The 22,638-nt window shown below is 54.1% G+C and overlaps 1 protein-coding gene across 3 annotated transcripts in view; it reads left to right on the forward strand.

Moving 5' to 3' along the window:
- Nucleotides 1–631: 631 nt before the first annotated feature.
- Akna (AT-hook transcription factor) overlaps nt 632–22,638 on the forward strand; it is a 48,335-nt gene continuing 26,328 nt past the window's right edge. For 2 of the 3 annotated variants that reach the window (XM_074051183.1, XM_074051185.1), the window contains exons 1-4: nt 772–9,038; nt 14,614–14,960; nt 17,691–18,745; nt 19,474–19,548. In XM_074051183.1, coding sequence (XP_073907284.1) covers nt 14,726–14,960; nt 17,691–18,745; nt 19,474–19,548 — 1,365 coding nt within the window. In that variant the 5' untranslated portion in view covers nt 772–9,038; nt 14,614–14,725. Of the gene's footprint in view, nt 716–771; nt 9,039–14,613; nt 14,961–17,690; nt 18,746–19,473; nt 19,549–22,638 lie in introns of those variants that run through there. The other variant, XM_074051184.1, reaches the window with a different exon arrangement.

A 22,638-nucleotide genomic window follows, 5' to 3' on the forward strand; every position in this document is an offset into this window, starting at 1 on the left:
GCAGTTCGGCGGCAGCAAGTGGCGGAACTGGGGCAGGCGCCCAGGTCAGTCTGACACCCTACACCGCCCTTGTTCAAGGAACGCTTTTGTAGACAGTGGATTAGTCCTGTCCTGTACTTCCTGTGCGACCTTGGGCAAGTTCTTGTCCCTGTCCGGCCTGAGAATCCAGGCTTGTCAAATGGGAGTTGGGACTAGAGGATACTTGGGGGGTAGTGGTAAGACCTGCCTACCTCACTGGAGAGGAGGAGCATAAGAGCTTGCAACAGACCCTGGCACATAATGAGTGTCGAGAAGTGTATTACCACTGTTACCAGGCAATCCGTTTCAGCCATAAAAGTTTGTAACTTCTTCCTCCTGGTGGCTCTGTGGATCTTGCACAAAAGTGTAACCCTCCGGACCTCAGTGTCTCCATCTGCGGTGGGGCGGATTCCGGTAGGAAGAGGCAGCCTAGTTTGGTAGATTTGACATTTTTGATCTTTGAGTTCTGGAGCCAGCTCCCCAGAAGCCAGAGACCCTGGGGGCGGGGCTCAGGCAGCCGCCTTATTGCGATTGGTGGAGCTTCCTGAGGCCCCGCCCCATCAGAGCCACCACCCAGCTGTCGCTGGTCAGCTTCTGGCATTATGCAAAACAGCTTCGCCCCGCCCCGTGCACGGATTGGAGGCCTTTGTCTGCCGCTCAACTCCAGGAAACTATAGCGCGCGGAGGCAGCCAGCAGGTGAGCCCCGGAGGGGACCAGGGTGGGGTCGGGCGGGTCTTGGAGGGTCTCGGGGACTCAGTTTCTCGATCGGAAGAATGGGGAGGAAGCCGGTGGACTCTGCTCCACTGGGGCCGCGCTGCTTTCGGCCTCTCCACGTGGAAAGCCCACGCGCCCGAGCCGGAGACGGATTGAGGCTCCGGGAACCGGAGGGACCCTGGGCGCGCGATCGGGGCCAAGTCCCGACCCCTCCGGTTTACGGAGTTCCCAGTCTCCACCCCTCCGGCCTCAGTCTCCACCTCCGCATAATGGGGGCGTTGGCTTTTTCCCTCCTGCCCGGGCTGGTGGCCGGGGTGGAAGGGGTCCCGCGGGACCCGGGGGTGGTCCTTGGCGGCGCCGCGGACAGTGTTTGGGCTGGAGGCGTGGCCCGGGTTGCTGTGGTGACTGGGGCTTTTCTGTTCTGGGATTTGTGTGAGGTTCGTTCACCCGGCAACAATCCGCGCAGCCAGGCAGCTCCAAGACGCGCGCCCTCCCCGGACGCCTCACGCAAGTTTCTTTTCCTCTTTTTGGCAGGGGGAGGGAGGCAGAGCAAGGGCCAGCGTGGGGTGGGCAGTCTGGACCGGAACGAGCTGCAAAACTGAGGCCAGTCCCCTCTTGGTACACAGGAGGAGACCGAGGCCCAGAGAGGGGGCGCGGCTTACCCAAGGGCGCACAGCAGAGAGGCGCAGAGCTGGAGACCAGCTCTCCAGCACCGGGGAGACTCTTCCAATCCTTCTCTGGTTTTAGTCGAAAGAAATGACAGGGTGGAGAGCATCATGACCTCCGTTTAAAAACCTGCTTCTGAGTGAGAAAGTTGGAAAGGAAAAGTTGCTGATAACAAACCCGAGCTGTTTTAGAGCTGAGAAGAGAGGCTGAGACAGCCTGCAGTGAAAAGAGACATTGTCCCTGTCCTTTAGAACAGGTGAAGAAATAGGCTGAATCTGAAGCATGGTGGGCTAAGGTTAGATACATGCAGGGACTTCCCAAAAGAATTTCCCAGGTACCTCTTCTGAAGTTGCTGAGTTTTATTTGGGGGACCGTGTTGTTAGGGAAACAGTAGCTGCCCAGGGGTTTGAGGGAGGTTGGTCTGGTTTATTTACCAACAGAGGGATGGAACCCGTGACGTTTGGGTTTCTTCGTTGCACAGCCTCGTCTTCCTGCGGGAGGGAGCGTGCCCGCATGGGGCCCTTGCCTCCCAGAGGCCAGCTGGTTTGCATTTGAAACATGTGACCCAGGCTGTCTTGCGAGGGGATTTCGTCAGCTCCCACCGTCCAGCAGACACGGCCACAGGCGCCAGGGCCGGGCTTGCCAGAGACTGGGAGGAGTGCAGGCACTGCGGTGGGGTGTGGGGGGCACAGCAAGGGACAATTCGGTGCCCTGAAGGAGGAAGAGCATGGCGAAGCCTCCACAAGACCCATCGAGTGTCAGGGCTGCCTGTTTGTCAGCCCCCACCCCCCAGCTTCACTTCCAAGAGCCTCAGTTTCCCCTCTGTGAAATGGGTGTGGTAATGCTGCTCTAGCACCATACTGAAAGTGAGGTGGCATCCTAGGAAGCTTTTGCTCAGTGCACATCTAAGGTTAGAGATGGGGAAGCAGAGGTCCAGAGAAAGGAACAATCATCACTGAAACCATCGATGATAATGCTGATGGCTGTGGGACGTCTTCTAGCCATTGGGCCAGGCTTTACTGTGAGGGATGAGGGTGGAGAGGGCGGGAGCCCCCACCCATCTTGTCACCACTGTCATCCCCAGTGCCCAGTGCAGAGCCCTGCTAGATTCTATTACTTAGTTTCATGGTGTTGCCATGACATCAATATTACTGTCCCCATTTTACAGATGAGAAGCTCAAGGTTCAGAGATGTTAAGTCACTTGCCTGAAGTCACACAGCTCTTCACTGGGACTGCCAGTCCTTACTTTGGGGTGCCCATCTCTTCCCAGAGCTGCATTCAGTAATATCGTGTTGGTAACCTGAAATTGGCCATAGTAATGGTAATTGGCCCGGGGTTCCACCCCCAGCACCGCAAAAGAAAAAGAGAACACATTGCATATGAAGGGCAAGTGTGGGGTGAGGAAGGTGGAAGGCCAGTCTTGTTTCTACAAAACAGCTGGGAATGAGGGGTTCCTAGGAGTCAAGTTCCTGAGCCCCAGAATGCCGCCCCTTGGGAACAGATCTGTATGAGCCCGAATTCCAGGTCAAAATGTGTGGCCTTTGACCTGCCAGTGACACAGCTGGGAAAAGGGGGGACCAGAATGAGGCCCTCTGAAGATTGCCCTGCAGTCTGTATTGGGCACTGGAGGGTGAGCACAGCGGGTGGCTGGGGAGCGGGAAGGGTCACCGCACCTTCTTGCTACCTTACAGTGCCTCAGGCTGTAACCATGTCCCCAGGCTGTAGGAGGGAGAATCAGGAAGGCTCTGAAACAAAACATGGCAGGGTGATCCACCAGTGTGGGACCCAGGTCCTCTTGCCAAAGCCTCACCTTTTAGACTGGTCCCTCCTCCAAATCGACTGCCAAGCGAGACCCCTCCACCCAGGGCTGCTCCAACACCAGCCCCAAATTCTTGCCAGCATTGCATCCTCCTTGGGGCGAGACTGGGATCAAGGCCAGGGTAGGATGCCCAGCTGTCAGTCTACTTGGGGTTCTGGATCAGCCAAGGACCAAGGACTGGGGGAGGGGAGTGAGGGCTCAGGATCCAGGAGGCCCCACCCAGCCCCCACTAAGTAAGGCATTCATCTGGAGGACGGAGCTTTATTTGTGGATGCAGACTAACTCTGCCCATAATGTGCTGTGTGACTTTGGGCAAGTCATGTAACCTCTCTGAGTCTTTCCTTGTCTGTTAAATGCCTGTTATTTATGAGGATCCAATTAGACAACATATGCCATGCCCCAAATGCTAAGAATGGCTATGCTAGGAGCTGGTTGCTGCCTTTCCTCTGTGTGACTTTCATGTGTTTCCACATGTTCCCCAATGTCTCCATGTGCAGAAACGACCCGTGATACCAGAACTTAAAAAGAGAAGGCGTGGGAGACACAGAATGTCACAGAATGTCAGAGATGCAAAGGGCCTCACAGCCCAACCTCTGTCCCAACTTTCATAGATAGAAACTAAGGAGGGACAGTTCCCAGGTGTCCCAACAGAGTGAAGCACTACACAGGGGTGAGGTGGTGTGAGTGTGTGTTCAAAGAATAGTAAATGCTCATTTTATGTTTGTTTGTTTTTGCGGTTCTGGGCTTTGAACTCAGAGCCTACACCTAGAGCCACTCCACCAGCTCTTTTTTGTGAAGAGTTTTTTCAAGATAGGATCTCCCGAACTATTTGCCCGGGCTGGCTTTGAACCGTGATCCTCCTGATCTCTGCCTCCTGAGCAGCTAGGATTACAGGCTGAGCCACGGGCACCCGGCGATTTTTTTTTTTTTGGCAGCGCTGAGGTTTGAACACAAGGCCTCATGCTTGCTAGGGCAGGCACTCTTGCTGCTTGAGTCACTTTGTCAGCCCTTTTTTGTATTGGGTATTTTTGAGATAGGGACTCACAAACTATTTGCCCAAGGCTGGCCTTGAACCTCCTGAGTGGCTGGGATTACAGGCGTGAGCCACAGGTGCCCGGCTTTCTGATAGTTTTGAAAGCAGCTGTAATTGGTAGAAAGTACACATAAGGAAAATGATGAAGTTGCCTGTGCTGCTTCTACCTAGTGATAATTGTAAACATTTTGGAACACGTCGTTCCCTTTCTTTTCCAGTTTCTCCTTTCTCTTCCTCCACATTTCAGTGCTTCTTTTGCTTTAATGCACTCACACTTGACATAGTTTATTACTGGTTTGCTCACTTGACATTATTTTATGCACCGTTCCATATTCTCTCCATGACTGCTAAATAGCTGAATAATTCTCCTCTGAGTAGAACTATCCTAATTTATCTCAGTGATCCCCTACTATTGGACAGCAAGCGTGCTTCCTCCTTCCCGCCTACTGCAAGTAGTCGTCACAAGGTGCTTAAGCTTGGACTTTCTGGTTCAAGCTCAGCCTCCCCACCTGTTAAATGGGCGCAGGAATTTCTACCCACTCTGATTGGTATGAGGATTAAACACTGAGAACCAATCCATGGGAAAGTTTTGCCCCCATTTTACAGATAAGGAGTCTGGGGTTCAGAGGTTAAGTGACTTGCCCAAGGTCACCCAGCTTCCACCTGGAGTTTTCTGTTTGCCACCTGCCCACAGCCACCCATGAGCATGGCAGGGCTGACTGTGTTGGCAAATGGTATAGGGAATCCAGGAGGCTTCTGGTTAGAAGATAATCTCTGATCACCTCAGAGATCAGCCCAGTAGCCCCAAGTTCCAAAGCGCAGAGAAGAAAAGACACTTGTCCCAGGTCTCACAGACTGCATGGTGGGTCTCCACTCCCCAAGCCAGGTTTCCAGCCATTCTTGGTCTGCCCCTGCGTCCTCACCTGCCTCCCACCCTGCCTCCCTGTGGGTTTTAACCATAAGTCAGCCAGCCACTTGGGTAGGAAGGAGGGTGGCCTTTTCATCTCTTCCCCAGGGAAGGGGGCAGGGGGCTCAGGAGGCTAGGGGTAGTGTAAGGGTTGTGCTCTCAAAGTGGCCACCCAGCCACTGATTTCCCCAGATGGCCAAGAAGCCAGTGGCCCCACCACCCCTCCAGACCTTGGGACATGGTGTGAAAGGCGACTGTGCAGGGTGCACTGCCAGGCTCATGAAGTCCCGGGTGTGCCCCGGGCTCACCAGAGGCTTAAAGAGAAGGAGCTGCTTCCGGTCTGGTTAGATGTGGCGCTTAGAGGGCTCAAAAAGAAGGGTGGAGGACAGCAGGAGGGGGTGGCCACAGGGTGGGTAGTGAGAGTGTGTGAGAAATGCCACCGTGGGGTGAGAGCAGTAGGATCCAAGGCTTGGAAGGCTTACTGGGTGCACGGGAGGGGGAACGAGGACTAATTTCTTCCTCCTGGGGCCTTGGGGTTCTCGCCTACTCAGTGGCCTAATGCTCCCATCTTGCCCACTTCACACAGCATCCAGCACTGCAAAGGACGAAGGAGCCCGATGGAAACCCAAAGGCTCTGTGCAGAGCCCAGGCCTCGTTCTGAAGGAGTGATGGGCAGTTAGTGTGTCTCGGGCCCTGCTGTCTACTCACCGTGCACAGGTGTTAGTGCTCACTGCCACCTGCAGGGGTGGGTACAAGCTTGGTCAGCAGGAGCTGGTCCTCGCTTATTGGAGTCTCTACCAGCACTCAGCAGCTTTGTGACCTTGGGTACGTTTCTTGGGCCCTCGGAGACTCTGTGTGCCCAGCTATAAAATGGGCACATAACACTGTGTTGCTGGATTGTTAAGAGTTTATGGGTCAAGCTCCGGCAATCGCTAGGCTTAGCCGGTGATCTGCATACATTGATGGCATTTCTATTGCGGGTCAGCCTGTGCTGGGTACAGGGGACGCAGTGGTGAGGGCCTCACGGGGGTCCCGGGTGAGTCAAGAGACCAAAGTGGGTAAAATCTTCAGAGTATTGTAAGGACAAAGGTGGATCCCTGAGGAGGGCATGAAGGAGCCAGGTCTGCAGGAGGCCTGCAAGTCAGCAGGGAGAAGTGGGTCAGCTGGTGAGGAGGAGCCCGTCTCTGCAGCAGCAAGGAAGCCCTGAGTGCTGAGCGCACAAGCTGGAAGGGAAGATGGGGGAGAGGAGGCTGGAGCAGCGGCTCGCTGCAGGGCTGCATCTGCGTGTGTTCAGCACAGACAGGCTGGATTAGGAAGCCTGTTTTGGAAGACCCCGTCCATGCAGCGTGGGATGGGACTGGGGGAGCCAAGGGCACTCCAGATGAGGATGACGCAGGAGGCCACGTGGGGACACTGACATAAGGACAGATTCTGGTGAGATGTAGTAAACAGAGTCTACAGGACTTGAGGATGGATTGGTTAAGTGGCGAGGGTGGCTGGTGTACCTGAGTGAAGGAGGGTATGCAGGGGACAGGCACTCGAGCTGGAGAGCAAAGATAGGGTGGAGGAGGGGAGCTATGGGTGACAGGGACAGTGTGGCTGGAGGCTGCTCCTAAGAAGAGCCTGGGGTGATCCAGGAGGCATGGGGCGTGCCCGCCAGCAGCAACCACCTGGTGTTGATGGCAGTGCCGCCTGCGTTAATGACCAGGGTGGGTGAGTGAGTGACAGGATGTCAGGGCAGCCCGCCCCCCACACAATGGCCCACGTGGTCATCAGAGCTGGGAAGGGAAGGGCTTCACTGGGGTTTGGCTGTGTTCCAGGTGGGCCTGGGGCTGCAGGCAGAGCCCGCCACCCAGATGTGGATGGAAGGCAGGGAAGGATTGGAGGAGGTGGGTGGTTACTGGGATAAGAACATCTGGTCCTAGTCCTGGATGTGCCAGACCCTTGCAGGCTGACCTTGGGAGACAGAGTTCATTCATTCAGTCATTCACTTATTCATTCATTGAATACGGTCATCAGCCCCTGCGTGCCGGGCTCTGGGAAAGGTGTTCAGAGCAGGACATGCACCTAAGCCAAGGCAATAGCTTACTGACAATGAAATAGCTCCTAAGGACAGTGCTCAAGGTCCCCTGCCACATGCTTGCCAGGAGTCACCTCACAGAACCCTGACAGCTGTCCCACGAGGCACCACTCTGTTTATCCCAGGAAACTTACTTAGGCTCACAGAGGCAAAGCCTCAGGCTACAGGGCCAGCAGAAGGTGGGGTTTGGATTGAAGCCTGGGAAGATTCATTGTTCACTCCCTCTCGGGCAGGTCCCCAACCTGGCTGGTGACCACAGCCCTGAGGGATTTCGGACCACTCCGAGGCTGCTGTTGTGCTTTCCTTTGTTTCCTGACTTAGAATCTTTGGATCAAGGTGGGGCAGAGTTGGGAGCCAGGCAGAGCCTGTGGGGCGGCTCCTACCTGGCCTGCTCTGCTCCAGTGCACAGCCCTGCTGGGCTCAGGAAACCCTGTGGCTCCAGCCTTGGGTCTTTGTACTGACCCTTCTGGAACGCTCGGCCCAGCCCTACGGATGGCTTGCTCTTGCCCACCGTCTTGCCAGTCCCTTATTTGAAGTCACCTCCTCACAGAAACCTTTCTGCTGTCCTGACTCTCCTCCCCAACCTGTTGCTCCCAGTCCCGGGGTCCTCCACCAGGACACCCTCCTCTGCCACCTGGGACGTGAAAGCTGGTGCAGAGAGACTGATTGTGTTGGTACCCCACTGACCATCAGCCTCAGAAGATCCAGGGCAGCCTGGGTCACGCATTACCTTCCTATCCCTGATCTGCCCTGGGACACCTCGCCCCCTGAAATGACACATGCAGTTCTTTACTGTCTGTGACTCCACTGGAGTGGCGAGCCTGGTGTGACCTGTCTACGCTGCCATGCTCCCTGCTGCTGCCACACAGCAGGAGCACACTGAGAGCCTGTTGTGTGAGTAGAATGCTGAGGGTTTTAGGGGGAGCCTGAGGAAAGATAGAGTGTCCACTGGAATCAATCTGTCCCCTGATCTCTAGGGAGCCTTGCAAGAGAACTTCCAACAATGAGGAACTTCATCTGTTCAGCCAGTTCTCCACCTCTATGTTGCCTGGAAAGCTAGCAGCAAGGTGACCTCCAGGCCAGGACAGTGGGTGAGATGGCAGGAATTGTGGCAGCCTTTCTGAGATGCATATTGACAGTTAGGACAGAGAGAGCTGAGCATTGGGTCTGAGCCCACTGTATAGATAGGCACTGAGGCCTAGTGAGGGAGGGAGCCTCAGCCACGATCATGAACACGCATGACTGCAGAGAACCTGGAGGGTAGACCCTATGGAACAAGCTCCCAGAAGCAAAGAGCAAGCCAGGAGGCTATAAGGGTCTCCTCCCAGGCTCGGCATGCTGTGTGGCCTTGGCCAGGCCTCTGACCTTGTCTGGGCTTCAGTCTGCCTAGCTGTACCTGGAGGGCAGTGGCCAAGATGATCCCAAGACCAAAGGTCAGAGTTCTGTGAGCCCATTCCTGATAGCACAGCCCTGCAGTTGAACCGCAAGGAGTTAAGCTCCTGGCTCTTGCTCTGCACGCAGGCAAACCCCCTCCTTCTGACAAACACTTGTAGGAAATCAGGCTGGGCGCTTCCTGCAAGGAGGAGGAGGAGGAGGGCGGCAGCAGCGGGCCTCAGCTGCAGGGGCGGGGAGAGGTGGGGAGCGATGCTTGTCTGTGAACCACAGCTCCGGCTGGCAGAACAGGCTGGAGGCGGGCCAGGGCGCAATGGAGGCAGGGGGCTCCCCAGGTTTAGAACAAAGACCTCACAGGCAGGTCCCCTGAGCCCCAGCCGGCAGGATGGTGGTGGATTCCCAGCGAGGTAAGGGAACTGACCCGAGTGGGAGGGCCAGTGGGAAGGCCGCCTTCACTCTGGACAGGCCAGTCACAGACTCTCTGGGACAGTCCGCCAGTCCCTCGCAGCCGGACCAGCCCAGTCAGGAAGTCGCAGCTCTGCAGCTGTTACCACTTCTTTCCGGGAGTGGGGATCTTGGGGGGATTTTGCCCACCCTTGGGAGGCTGGATTCCAGCCCCAGCTCTGAGTGTCCTGAACTTGGATGAGCGTTGCTGCCTCTCTGCGTCTGGGAAGTCCTCATTTCATGGCGAGTTAGTTCCTGGGCTGCTAAGGGACCTTCAGGGACATGCAGGGGTGGATTTGCAGGGGAGGCCTGAGGAGTGGACCCCCTCTGCCTCGTATGGACAGGGAAAGGAGCCTCGATGTTCTGAGGGCCACGATGGGGAGATCAGAGTTGGCAACAACACGGCTCCTTTTCTTTCTCTCTGGCCTCGGCTGGTTTCCGCACAGCTCGGGCAGCCCCTTATGAGCAGAGGTCTGTGCCCTGGCAGCTGGTCAGGCTGGCTGCTGAGCCAACTGCCCAGCCTTTTAGGAGAGTCCAGCCAGTTGATATGTGGGTCTTCCTGCCCCCGTCACTCCAGTGGCCTTGGTTTCAGTCACAGCACCCAGCTTTGAATCCCTAAGTTGCATTTTCTGGTTTTCAGGTCTTGTGAGAGCATGCCCCTTCTCCGTGCCTCAGCTTAACTTCTATCAGAGCGGGAGGGGCTGGGGGAGTGCCTAGGACAGTCCTAGTAGGATGGGAAAGGGCTTCCAAGGGCCAAGGAGGCCGCAGTGGACTGTGCGGCTCCTGGAGTTTGTAGGATCTGAGCGACTGAGCCAGAGCAACGGTCTTCAACTTGGGAATGACTGAGGGGCAGGAGGCCCCCTTCTGTGTGGAGTGGTGAGGAAGGGGAGTCTGGCTGACCAGGAACAGAAAAGAGATCACCGGGGTCTGTTGGACCCTGGAGGGGGTATGGCCCAGTGGGGTCGCATGGGATGGGGACAAAGGTGCCAAGGAGAGTCAAATGACTGGTACTTTCTCCAGGGCAGGTGGGAAGGAACCCGTCCTCAGGGGCCTTAGTCTCCTTGGGACTGGTGTCCCTGGATGAAGACCCAGCTCATATGAAAGGTGCTCATCCCCCACTGCAGCCCTATGAAGCCTGACTGGATTACCCTGCCTTTGTGTGGCTTCCAAGGTTCCCTGCCCGCTGTCCCTAGGTCATTGTTTCAGACCTCCATGCCTTTGCCTACGCTGTGCCCTGTGCCGCCTCATTCTCCCAAACCTATTGCCTCACACCTGCCCTAAAACCTCCTTCTCCAGGGACCCTGCTGTGTCTGCCTGCCAGCTGCACTCTAGAAAGCGTTGGTTCTTTTCTGTGCTCCTGGTGCTTAGGGAGTGCCTGGCGTACAATAGGATGGTCCTGGGGTTTTGGAAAGTTGATTTGTACCCGCTGGGTGCTCGGTATGGCTCTCTGGTCCTTTGAAATGGGACCTCAGGGAGGAGGAGGGAGGGAAGTTGAGGGCTGTCACCCTCAAGAGCTGAGTCAGTGAGAACCTCAAAGTTCATTTGTCCCCACCCCAGCCACCCCACCTACCCAAGCAGAGTGTCCCTCCTTTTTTTCGACCCAGCCATAGCCATGATCAGCTGCAGCACAAGGCTGCTGGCACCTGCCCACCTGACACATAGCCTGCTTCTCTGCCATAACTTCATCCCAGTCTCAGGTTAGCATGTGATCGGCAGTAATAAGTGTTTGCTAGCTGACTGGACTCTGTAGTACTGAGGGCTGTGACTTCCCTGGAAGGGCCTTGCTCAGGACAACCTCACAGGGCTTGGGGCCTGAGGGGCAAGTCAGACACCGCAGCTGCCACTGACATGCAGTGGCCCCTTGTCACAGTGAGATTTCTGCAACCACTGAGTCATCCCAGAAGGCAGGATGTTCCTCTTTGTGCACGCAGAGGCCTCTGTGACTGGACCGGCTGCTCTGTAGCAGGGCTAGAAAAAAGCCCTTTACAAAGTCAGAAAGCCGCACGCCTCCCCCAGCCCTTGCTCAGCGGAGGCTGCAGAAAGAGAAAAACGGCAGCTAAGCCCTGGCACCTGCTCCACTTGCCCCAGGAGCTGGAGTGGAAGAGGCCTCGTCTCAGGCCCCGACTCAGTGCAGATTCTTGGGCCCCATGGCAGGGCCATTGAGCCAGGCTCACGGAGGTGTGTGTATCTGCAGGCTTAGAGGATTCGTACTCATCCTCAAGGTTGAGATGCCTTCCAGAGAGGTCCAGCAGGGGACCAGCCTCTTCCATGCAGAGGGCATGGAAGCGAAGATTCAGACAGTTATTTACAACGCTTATTCTCAGCCAGGCATGGTAGTACACACCTGAACTTGGAGGCTAGGGCCAGCTGGTGGCTCAAGTGGTAAAGCACCTCCCTAGCAAACCCAAGGTCCTGAATTCAACCCCCAGTATCATTAGGGGCCAAAAAATCTTTGCTCCAATACTCAGAGGGTGAGGCTGGAGGGTCATGTGTTGTGTTGCAAGGCCAGCCTGGGCTACATGGCAAGACCCTATCTCAAGAAAAAGGAGACAAAGCAAAAAAAATATTTTTGGCCCGGCTTAGTGGCTCATGTCTCTAATCCCAGCTACTTGGGATGTAGAGATCAGGAGGATCAGTTTGAGGCCAGCCTGAGCAAAAAGTTAGCAAGACCCCCATCTCATCAAATATGCCAGACACGATGGTTCATTCCTCTAATCCAAGCTGCTCAGGAGGCACAGATAGGAGGATTATGATCTGAGCCTGGCCTGGGGAAAAATATGAGACCCTGTCTGAAAAATAACGTAAAGCACACACATATATTGCATCTGTTTAAAAACTCACTTTTGGAAATATTCTTTCTACTACACATATATTAATATGTGTATATATCAAGATATAACAAATTGTGTGTGTGTGTTCATGTGTGTGTGTGTGTGAGTAAGTATATCCTTATTGATGGCTTGTGGGCCAGGACAGACAGCTGTAGATCTTTCCCTGGCACTGGTGGGTGATCTTGGCCAAATCACTGTTCTCTGCTGAACCTCAAATCTGTCACTGAAAAGCAGGTTTCCTGAGCTGGGAAGGCAAATGAAAGGCATTTAAGCAAAGTTTCTATCCAAGCCAGCAGTTGGTGATGCCGTATGTGGTGGGTATATGGGGCTGTGGGTTGGAAATTCTAGGGTTCTGCTTGTGGGGGTCAGAGAAAAGGACCAGGTGGAAGGGAAAGGAGAGAGCCCTTGAGCCCTGGTCCCCAGAGCTGGAGTCAAAGCCAAGGGCAAGAGCGCTATCCCCTGGCCCTTCCCCAGCCCTTCAGAAGCTGGCCTTTCTCAGGCTGCCCCATTCTCTGGGGACCTTTGTGTCCAGAAATAGTTGCCTGCTGACTTTTCTCAACTGTACAATACAAGGCTCCTGACCAGGATCCAAGAGCTCACGAGGTAGAGAACAGAATGTCTTTCTGAAGGCCGGGAGTTGGACCTCCCTTGGCTACAGAGGGATGAGCCCGGGCTGTGCTGGGGGGCTGACTTCCACCCTAGGCTGGTCCTGAGCCCACTTTCAGAAGAAGGTCATTGTCTGAGCTAGGCTGCGGCCCTGCCACAGAGATGTTACAGTTCTCAGAGATTTCAGTGGTTTGGAGCTCCCTAGGTGAGCCATGCGCCCCACTGTCTGGTGTGTTTCCTGGGCCTAGCACAGTGCTTGGCACAGGAGCAACTGGGAAGGTGCTAGAGTTAGCAAGAAGGTGTGAAAGAGAGAGGAGAGAGGAGAGGAGAGGACAGGAGAAGAGAAGAGAAAATAGAAGAGCCCTCCTGCAGCCACTCTTCCTTTTCACCAGGCTTCCCGTCTGGTTCTTTGACGCTGCAGCCGGGACCACACACTCAGTGCCTCAAGGTGCCACCAGCAACTGAGCAGGACCTACCAAGAGGCCTGCCTGGGTCTGACCACCCCTGCCTTCTCACACTCCACATTGTCAATGTCACCCAGTCACCCTCAGCTTCTCAGGAAGCTGCTTCTGTGCAGGAATGTGCCTGGCAGGCTCAGCCCTTCCACCCAGCCTTTGTACTCACAGGTCCCCTTGCTTGGAATGCTCTGGGTTTTTTGGTGGTGGTGGTGGTTTTTTTAGTTGGTTTCATTTTGCTTTTGTGGTGGTGCCTGGGTTTGAACTCAGGGCCTTGCATTTGCAAGGCTGGCACTCTACACTTGGGTCATTCTCCCTACAGCCCTTTTTGCTTTAGGTATTTTTTCGGACAGGGTCTCTTGTTTATGCTTACACCTGTCTGAAAATCGATCCTCCTCTTTATCCTTCCATACTAGCTGGGATTGACAGGGGCATGCCACCATCCACAGCCTTTATTGGTTGAGATGGAGTCTCGAACATTTTACATGAACTGGCCTCAAACCATGATCCTCCCTATCTCTGCCTACTGAATAGCTAGGATTGCAGGCATGAGCCACCATGCCCAGCCCTGGTTTTCCTTTATTGAGAGGAAATTCGCATCACATAAGATCAACCACTTTAAAGTGAACGACTCAGTGACATTTAGTGTGTTCACTGTATTGTGTCAGTGTCCCCATTGTCTAGTTCCAGAACATTTTCATCACCCCAAAAGGAATCCCAGCCCCTCTGTGCAGTAACCTCATCTGGACATTTCATACACATGGACTTAGACACTCTGGCTTTTTGCATCTGGTTCCTCTTACTTAGCATGACGCTTTTGAGGTTTATCCACACTGCAACCTGGGTCAGACTTCATTCCTTTTTTTTTGCGGTTTTGGGGTTTTGAACTCAGGGCCTTCACCTTGAGCCACTCCACCAGCCCTTTTTTGTGATGGGATTTTTTGAGATAGGATCTCGCAGACTATTTGCCTTGGGCTAGCTTCTGACCTCAATCCTTCTGATCGCTGCCTTCTGAGCCACCGGCACCCAGCTCAGACTTCATTCCTTTTTAAATTCATTCCCTTTTATGCCTGAATACTGTCACCTCATATGTAGATAGCACAGAATGCTTATCCATGTGGGTGTTCATTTAGGCTTGTTTCCCCCTTTTGGCTATTGTGGACAGTTCCCCACTCCCCTCTCTGAACCTGAATCCACCCCTGGGAAGGGGCCCAGAGGAAGTGGCTTCTACACTGGCGCCTTCCCTGATTTCTGGGTCTCACCATCTCTTCCTGGATTGGATTCGCCTGGTTATCCATCTGGTACCCCAGCTGTCATTTCTCCTGAGAGCAGGGCCCGTGCACAGAGCTGGACACACAGTAGCAGTAGCTGGCACCCAGTGAACACCTGCTGGCCGGTGTGCTGGCTGTTAGATTTATTATCCTGTGCCCCAGGCAATTTTATAAAACTCGGGGGCAGGGGAGAGGAGAGAGGAATTCTCATCCCACTTTCACTGATGGAGTACACAAGGACAGAGTGACTTGCCCAAGGTCACAAAGCTTGGGAGAATGGAGCCAGGTCTGATTCCTGGGTCCCAGTGGTAACTTCTTGTTTTACATAAAGGAGGGATCTCAAAAATTAATGTCCCTCGGTCATGTCCCTGACAGGCCACAGGCAGGATGGCCAGTGCTGAGAGGAGCCAGTGGTGACTCTGGGGCCCCCAGCAACAGCTCTGTCTCCTGAAGATGAAGTGGCCCAGGTGAAGCCCAGGCCAGGCTGATGGCCAGCTCGGGGATGGAGGTGCGCTGGGCTGGGCCTGGCTTGGGGAAAGGGCCCCAGCGGCGGCGCTGGGCCTGGGCCGAGGAGAAGAATGCAGATGGAAGCAGTGCACAGGGCTGGAAGGACAACGCCACCAGCCCGGAGCTCCTGGAGGACTTCCGCCAAGCACAGCAGCACCTGTCACCCCTGGAGTGGGACCCGGACCCGCAGGGGTTGGAAGAGTCTTTGGGAGCAGGTGAGACTGACACCCCCAGCCCCACAGTGGTGTCCTGGGCCCAAGCATCCCATCTTCCAGCAGAGGGAGGGGTGGGCAGTTTTACTTTTTTTGTGGTCTTTATTTTACAGTTCTACGTTTTAAAATTAAATTCTACAGCCTATAATTTAACTTTTTAAGATTTAAATTGCATAAATAATACCACTGATTGCAGAAAATATAATCAAAAACAGGTGAAATTTAAAACTACCCACTATCTTATGCCATCCCCAGATTTTTTCGATGGGTATGGATATGCAAATGTGGTATGAATATGCAACAGTATTCTGCATACTCTATTATCAATGTGTTTCTGTTAACTTACTAGATAGGAACATTTTCCCAGCATTCCAAACGTTCTTCCACAAGTCTCTCCTACTGCCTGTGTAGAATCCATTGGGCTAGACATTTAGGTGGCCTCTCGCTTTTTGCTGTCATCAGTCAGGCAGAGATGAAGGTCTTTATGTACATCTTTGCACTCTTGACTCGATGATGTCTTGGGTAATTTGAGTTGTTTGGTGCAGGGATGATGCCTATTTTAAAGATTTTTTAACATGCCAGTTAGCAGGTGAATGCAGGCAGTCTCTGGTTTCTACAGCCACCATGCTCCCTTTGCAATGAGAGCAAGTCCTTCTCCTCTCTGAGTCTCACTGTCCCCATCTGTGAGATGGGATAATAGCAAGAGCTTTCTATGTGGTACCTGTTACACCAAGATTAAGAACGAACGAAATGCCCCCATTTTAGCCTTCCATGAGCCGGCTGACCTCTGGGATGAGAGAGGAGCCATCAGGGTGGTACACTGCACTGTTCCCTGATGTCTCATGCCTGCTCTGCCTAAAGCGGGGCTCACCCCCCAGCTCCCCACTCAGGAGCCAGTTCCCGGATCTCCCTCAGGGAGCGGGACTGGGATGCCCTGGGTTTCATGGCAGAGAGGTGTCTTCCTGGGGTCACATGGTAACCCCTGCTGTGATGTGACAGCTGCTTCCATGTCCTGTGCCTTTACTGTGTGCCAGGCACAGGGCCAGCCTTGTCCGGCCTTCTTTCCCTTTCTCCCTCCACCCCACCCTCTGCCAGTCAGGAGAGACAGGCCTCCACTTTGAACAAGGACTACCAGAGGTCAGCGACTTACCCATAGTCCTCAGGGATCAGAGGTGCTAGAGTGAACCTAGGACTCCCTGGCCTCGAGGCTGGTGTTCTTTACCCCACTGCATGACCCCAGGAATAGACACAAACTTGCCTGCATGACTAGGTCCAGGACCTCTCTGAGCCACTGTGTGATCTTTGAAAAGTTACTTAACATCTCTGGGCCTTGGGGACTGCTATAAACAAGAATGACTTGCTGAAGGAAGTTTTAAACAGTCAAGGATGTGACAGTTGCAGGGAGGGGGGGAGAGGAAAAAAGCATGGCGGAGCAGTGATTGATATGAGAGTGATTGATACGAGAGTTAAGGTGCATCCAGCCAGGGCAGAGTCTGTGCTTGGTATTACTCATTCTGTGTTTTGTGAAACTCAGGGTCTATCCTAGAGTCCAACATGAGTCTACGGTGGAGTAGATTCTCAATAGGCATGACTGCATAGAATGGATGGATGGATGGATGAGCAGACAGATGTATATGGATGGATGGATGTGTGATGGATAGGTGATGGGAGAGTGGGTGTGTGGGTGGGTGGGTGCTGGATGGGTGCATACTTGAAAGGATGGATGGGTGGGGGATGGGTAAATATTTCTTGAGTACCTGCTACATAGCAATTACAACAGCTACCTATTTTGGGGGAAGTTTGATGAACCTTATCTTCTTCCCTGCATTATTTCCTTTTGTTTGGTCAGTGGACAGTGTTGCACACCTCTATAAATCCAGTGGCAAACAAAACCAGCCAGTGTCTTTGTCCTTATGCAGCTTACAGTGTCTTTCAGAGGCCATTATTGATGAAATAATCACACAGATAAGTGCCACTGTGGTGATATAACACAGTAGAGAGAACAGGGAGAGTTTGACCTAGTTAGGGAGTTCCAAGACTTCCATGGTGATGTCAAGCTTGAGCTCATATCTGAAAGACAAATGAGCTTCCTAGACCAAGGAAGGAAGAGAGGACCTCTGGCACAAGAGTGCGCATGTGCACAGTGCTTGTGGTGAGAGGGAATGGCGTGTGTGGATCAGGTGGAGCAGGAAGAGACTGAGAGGACCATGGAGACAGATGGCTCAGGGGAGCTGATGAGTTACAGCCATAAGGACTTAGGACTGTGATAAAGGCTGTGCTTTGTTCTGGGAACTACAGGGAGAGATGCAAATGAGGATGTTGATTGAAGAGGTGGTTAGGTGACAACTGCAGTAGTCCAGGCATAAGAAGACTTCAGCTTGAGCACAGGGGATGTGGTGGACTCCAGAGTCATAGGTGAGTTTTAGGGCTCTGTAAGAGGCAACTGTGGCAAGCCAGGAGACATACTGGATCAGGAGGCTAAGGAGAGAGAAGTGACAAAGATGTGTCCCAGACTTACAGCCGGTACACCTGGATGGGATGGTGGTGCTGTTTGCTGAGCTTGGGTTTGACAAACCTTTGAGACAATCAGAGGAGGAATCGTGTGGGTATCTGGATGTGTATGTGGGGGATCCTTGAGTTTCTTGCCAGGAAGCAAACGCCAGAATGTTGGGGTCGTGTTACACAGAACCCAGACTCTGCGTGTGCTAAGCTGTAAATGGCCTCTCTTTGCAGGGACTGAAGCAGAGGATGTGGACAGCCCAGAAAGTTCCACCCTACCTCTCCCCTGGCTTCCCCAGCAGGATGGTCAACTAGACGTGACTGGAGAGGAGCCCAATGAGGCAGGGAACCCCAAGGGCAAGGCTACTGGAGAGAGCTCGCCAAGCCCGGGCTGTGAGACTGCTTTGCTCCTGGAAGATGAGGGAGACGCCAGCCCCATGGCTCTGGGATGGGGTCAGGCCACAGGCTGGGTGGACACCGACCAAGAAGCCAGGGGAAACGGACCTTCAGAACCTCCAGAGGTCCACCAGTCTGCTGAAGTTTGCTTGGCAAGGTTCTGGAGCAGTGGGACTGTGAGCCTCGGCCACCCAAGTGACAGCCTTGATTCCACCTGGGAAGAAGAGACTGATATCCCCCAGCCCACTGCTCTGAGAGATGCCCTTCCACAGAGCCCCCACCACCACCACCTGCCCCCAGATGACAGAACCAGAGGTGGCGTTGCTCTGGCAACGCCCACGGAATTCCAGTACTGTTCGGCACTACCAGTCCAGAGTCCCCTGCACACCACAGGTAGAGGGGGGAGAGAAACCACTGGTCTATCCAGCCCACGGCCTAAGGACCAAACCTGGAAGCAGACGAAGACCTCAGTTAAGCCTCTACCCTCCCGATTCACCGGCTCTATCAGCCCCCTGAATCCTCAGCCTAGGCCAGCACAGAAAAACAGGTCACAGCCCAGGCAGGGAGCCACTCTGGCTAGCCACTCCTCTTCTGATGCCCCCAAGTACGGCCGGGGACGTCTGAACTACCCACTCCCTGATTTCTCTAAGGTGGGACCCCGGGTGAGGTTCCCCAAAGATGAGAGCTATCGTCCCCCCAAGTCTAAGGGCCACAACCAGCAGCCGCAGGTCCCCACTGGGCCCCTGATCTTCAAGTCACCCGCAGAGATTGTGCGTGAGGTACTGCTGAGCGGTGGAGAAGCCAAAGAGCCACCTGCCGACCACCCCATCACCAGGATACCCCAGGAGTTCCAGACGCCTGAGCAGGCCACTGAACTGGTCCACCAGCTGCAGGTAAGCAAGACTGCAGTCTAGGTATGTCACCCAGGCTCCTGCTAGCCTGGGATGGAGGCAGGTTGGGGTGGGGTGGCCTTGTGCCTGGGCTAGAGCCCCCCATTGGTGGTGGATAGGTTGTCCCTGAGCTGTGAGACACACTTGAGCCCTTTGCTCAGAAAAAGCAGTAGTTGTGCCCCTGTTTTAAAGATGATCTGTGGTATGTTTTCAGTTTCTATTATGAAAAAAATTCGAACATGTTCAGGAATGAAAATAGGTTGTTTAATGACCTTACCCCTTAGTGTCCAGCCTTTTCCCTCTATGCCAGACCTCCCCCCACCCCAACTACCCCCACTGGATTATTTTTGAAGCAAAATTTCAGGCAAGCAATCATTTTGTATTTAGTGTGTCTATGTCTAAAGACAAGGACCTTATTTTAAACATAACCACAATACTGTTATCACACCTGCAAGTGAAAGCCAAGTCCACAATGCTTTTAAAAAGTACAATCTTCCCTCATCAACACACTACCACTGAGTGGTAGGAGCCAGCCTGCTGCGTGGAGCTCCAGAATTGGGATGTGAGTTCAGCACTGCTTGGCAGCGAAGGTGTCTGTACACCTGCTACCACTGAACTCTCACTTAAGGAACCCGGAGGCGCCACAGAGGGGACCTTGCCTGCGAGGCGCTCACAGCAAGGAAGGTGGGCTACAGACCTCGAATGTGACCTTGCTTCTCTTCTTCCCACAGGAAGACTACTGCAAGCTCCTCACCAAGTATGCTGAGGCTGAGAACACCATTGACCAGCTGCGCCTCGGGGCCAAGGTACTAGCTAGGAAGGCTGGAGGGCCAGGACCCAGGACTGGGGCTTTCCCAGAGTCCTTGGGAGCTAGGACTCCCTGGGGAGAGAGGAGACCCCGTCTCCTCCTACTGCAAGGCCCCTCTGTGACATTAGGCTCCCTGGGCTCAGTCTCCCTTACTGTTGATGAGCTTTGATAACTAGAATCTGAAGTCTAGATTCAGATTGAATATTGGAATCTGAAGTGTATAAGAATTTTACCCGAAGCGCTCTCCCTCTAGATGGGCTAGATTCCATTACTAACCAGCTGTGTGACATTAAGGAAGTTACTGGAGCTCTCTGAGTCTCAAGGTTGTAGCTTGAATTTCTACCCAGCCCTTGGCCTATTTCCAGGGCCTATTCCTTTGGCTCATATCTTTGCCTTTCTCCTCTGTCTCTCCCACATCCTCTCCCTTCACCTGACTGGGATAACACCTCACGGTGTGGCAGGAGGGAGGAGGGTAATCCATCCATGCCAAGAGTTGACTGTCCCTCTGCCCAACCCCAACCCATCGACTGGGGACGCTAGGAATCCTGCTGTAGGACCTTCCTCTTTTAGGAGTGAGACAGGAATTGGGGCCCCTTACAGCCTCTGTGGCTTCCTGCTTTCTCCATAACCTGACTTGCCTCAACAGGCCACTGTGGAGGAGGTGTGGCAGCTTCGGGCAGAAATGCAAGCCCTCCCCTGCCACCCTACTCCCCCATTTCCTGGGGGCACCCCACCTCTTGCCCAGGTGGCTTCCACTCATACGCTAGGTCCCCTCCCCTACCACTTGCTGTACCCCGTATCTAGAAGCGCTTCCAGGAAGCGTGGGTGGGGGACAGCCATGGTGAGAAAACCAAAGAGGGCTGTGCTAGGACCCAGAGTCCTCATCTTCCCCACACCTGCTCCCTCTGATGTCACGCAGGCAGGTGCCTTCCCACCCTGGCCTCACTGGGCACATCTGTGGAAGGGGCTAATCAGATCTGTTCTGGGATGCCAGATGTCTCCACCTGATGTCTTAAGGCTTCTCCCAGCTCTCTCAAGCATGGACAGTGCATGGAAGGCTCAGGGGATCCCGCATAGATGTCCTGCTCAGAGCCTGTGTTAGGGAGCCCAGCTTCCACTGGGCCTCTGCTCCTCAAACTGTGCGATGGATGCTGGGCTCCCTCACTCTGCTCAGAACCCACAGCAGTAGAGGGAGGCTGGTCCCACCAGAGAAGAAACAGGCTGGCATTTGCCCTGGATACCCAGGCTGGGCCACTGTTGAGTGGAGGGGAATAGGGGGTGACACGCCAGAAGCAATCTGGTATTCGTTGAGCCCCACAGACCTCTAGGCCCAGGCTGAGTGTCTCTCTTTGGATGCCCTCCACATGCAGAACGGAGCAGAGCCAGGCTCGAGAGCTTGCTCAGCGTCCCACAGCAGGCATGAGAGGCAATGGGTCTTGACCTCAGCTTGCTGTGCCAGAGCAGGTGCTCTTTCTTCCCTTGGCCTAGGCAAGCTTGGCTCAGGCCCTGGCATGGTGTGTGGAGGCAGGCCTAGGGATAGAGCAGGTGGTGATGGCTATCCTGAGTCATTTACAGCTGAGCACAGAGAGGTTAAACAATTCAGCCAAGATTGCTCAACTAGGAGGAGCTGGAGCTGGAGTTTGAACCCAGGAATCTGGTTCTAGAGCCCACGTTCATCCCACTCTGTCAGAGGCAGCCAGACAGGACCCTCCTGGTCTAGGGACACCTATAGCTATTCTCCAGGCTGGGCTTTAGCCAGAGCTCTTGTGGATGTCACATTTTTGGGGAGAGGTTTTTTTTTTTTTTTTGTCTTTTCTTTTTTGGTGCTGGGATCGAACCCAGGGCCTCACGCATGCTAGGCAAGCGCTGTACCACCGAGCTACATCCCAGCCCGTGGGTGTCACATTTTTGTCTGTTGCCACGTCCTCCTAACCCTGTCCCTCCATCTCAGCTTCAGACGGGTAAGGAAGGGTTGAGGTGACCAGAAACCACCCCGGAAGGAATTAGGCAAATGACATAAAACTACCTCTCCAGGGTGTGTTCTGGTGGTCAGTCCCTGGTGGGGGTGTAGGGGGCAGGGTGGGAGGCGCCTGTGCTCAGAGGAGTTGGGGAACCACTCTCCTCTCTCCCCCTCCCCTCCTGCCCCATTCATGAAGCCCATTAGCATTTTAAAGACTTGGAGAAGTCCATCTGTTCAGAGAATATTCATTTGTTTAAACCAATGTTTCCCAAACTCACTGGTCCACCCTGCACACTATCTCCCAGGGAGTTGGCCCAGTCTCTGGGAGCTCTGTGAGACACCCTGGCTTAAAATGGGTGCCCTTGCCCCAGGGGTAGGCCCAGCCTTGTTCAGAGAAGGTGGGTCCTGGGAGAGCCAGGTCTGAGCAGCTCAGCATTGGTCCCCACCATCTCACTCCGCCTCCTCCACACTGCTGCACATGTTCTGCTTTGATAGTTCAACCAGAAGCTGCCAGTTTCCCACTGCTTCCCAGGTGGGGCCTGGGCCTCTCCTGAGATTTGGGTCACTTCAGGAGGAGAGGTAGGCAGGCCTCCAGGCAGAGCTGAGCAGATGGCCAAGGGGATTATTAAAATCCAGCTCTGTTCTCATCTGGTAAGGCTCAGGCTGGAAGAGGGGGAGGCAGCCAGGTCAAGTCCCACTTGGTGTGGGTTTTTCTGCTACAGCCAGGACCTGAAGAAGAGCAGTGTAAGCTGGAGAGGCTGCTTGCCTGGGGCCAGGGATCCCCTTCTGCCAAGCCCACCCTCAACTGCCCAGTCCTGACCCTGGGGCAGCAGGACAGTTAAAATAACCCAGCTGGCCTCATGATGAGGTACCAGGCACCACTGGAGTGTGACTGTCCATGGACCTGCTCCATGGTGGCCATATAAATAACGATGGGGATGATGACAGTGGTGGTGGTGATGATGGTGATGATAATAGTGGCAGTGCTGGTGATGACGGTAATGGTACAGACCACCATCATGGCGATGGTCATTGTAAGTGTGGTAATGGTGGTGACAATGGTGATGGCGATGGTGATGATAGTGATGGTGGTGGCGATGGTGGTGGTGATGACAAATGTAAGAGTGG

The sequence above is a fragment of the Castor canadensis genome, chromosome 13 (assembly GCF_047511655.1).
Source record: "Castor canadensis chromosome 13, mCasCan1.hap1v2, whole genome shotgun sequence".
NCBI classification, from domain to species: Eukaryota; Metazoa; Chordata; class Mammalia; order Rodentia; family Castoridae; genus Castor; species Castor canadensis.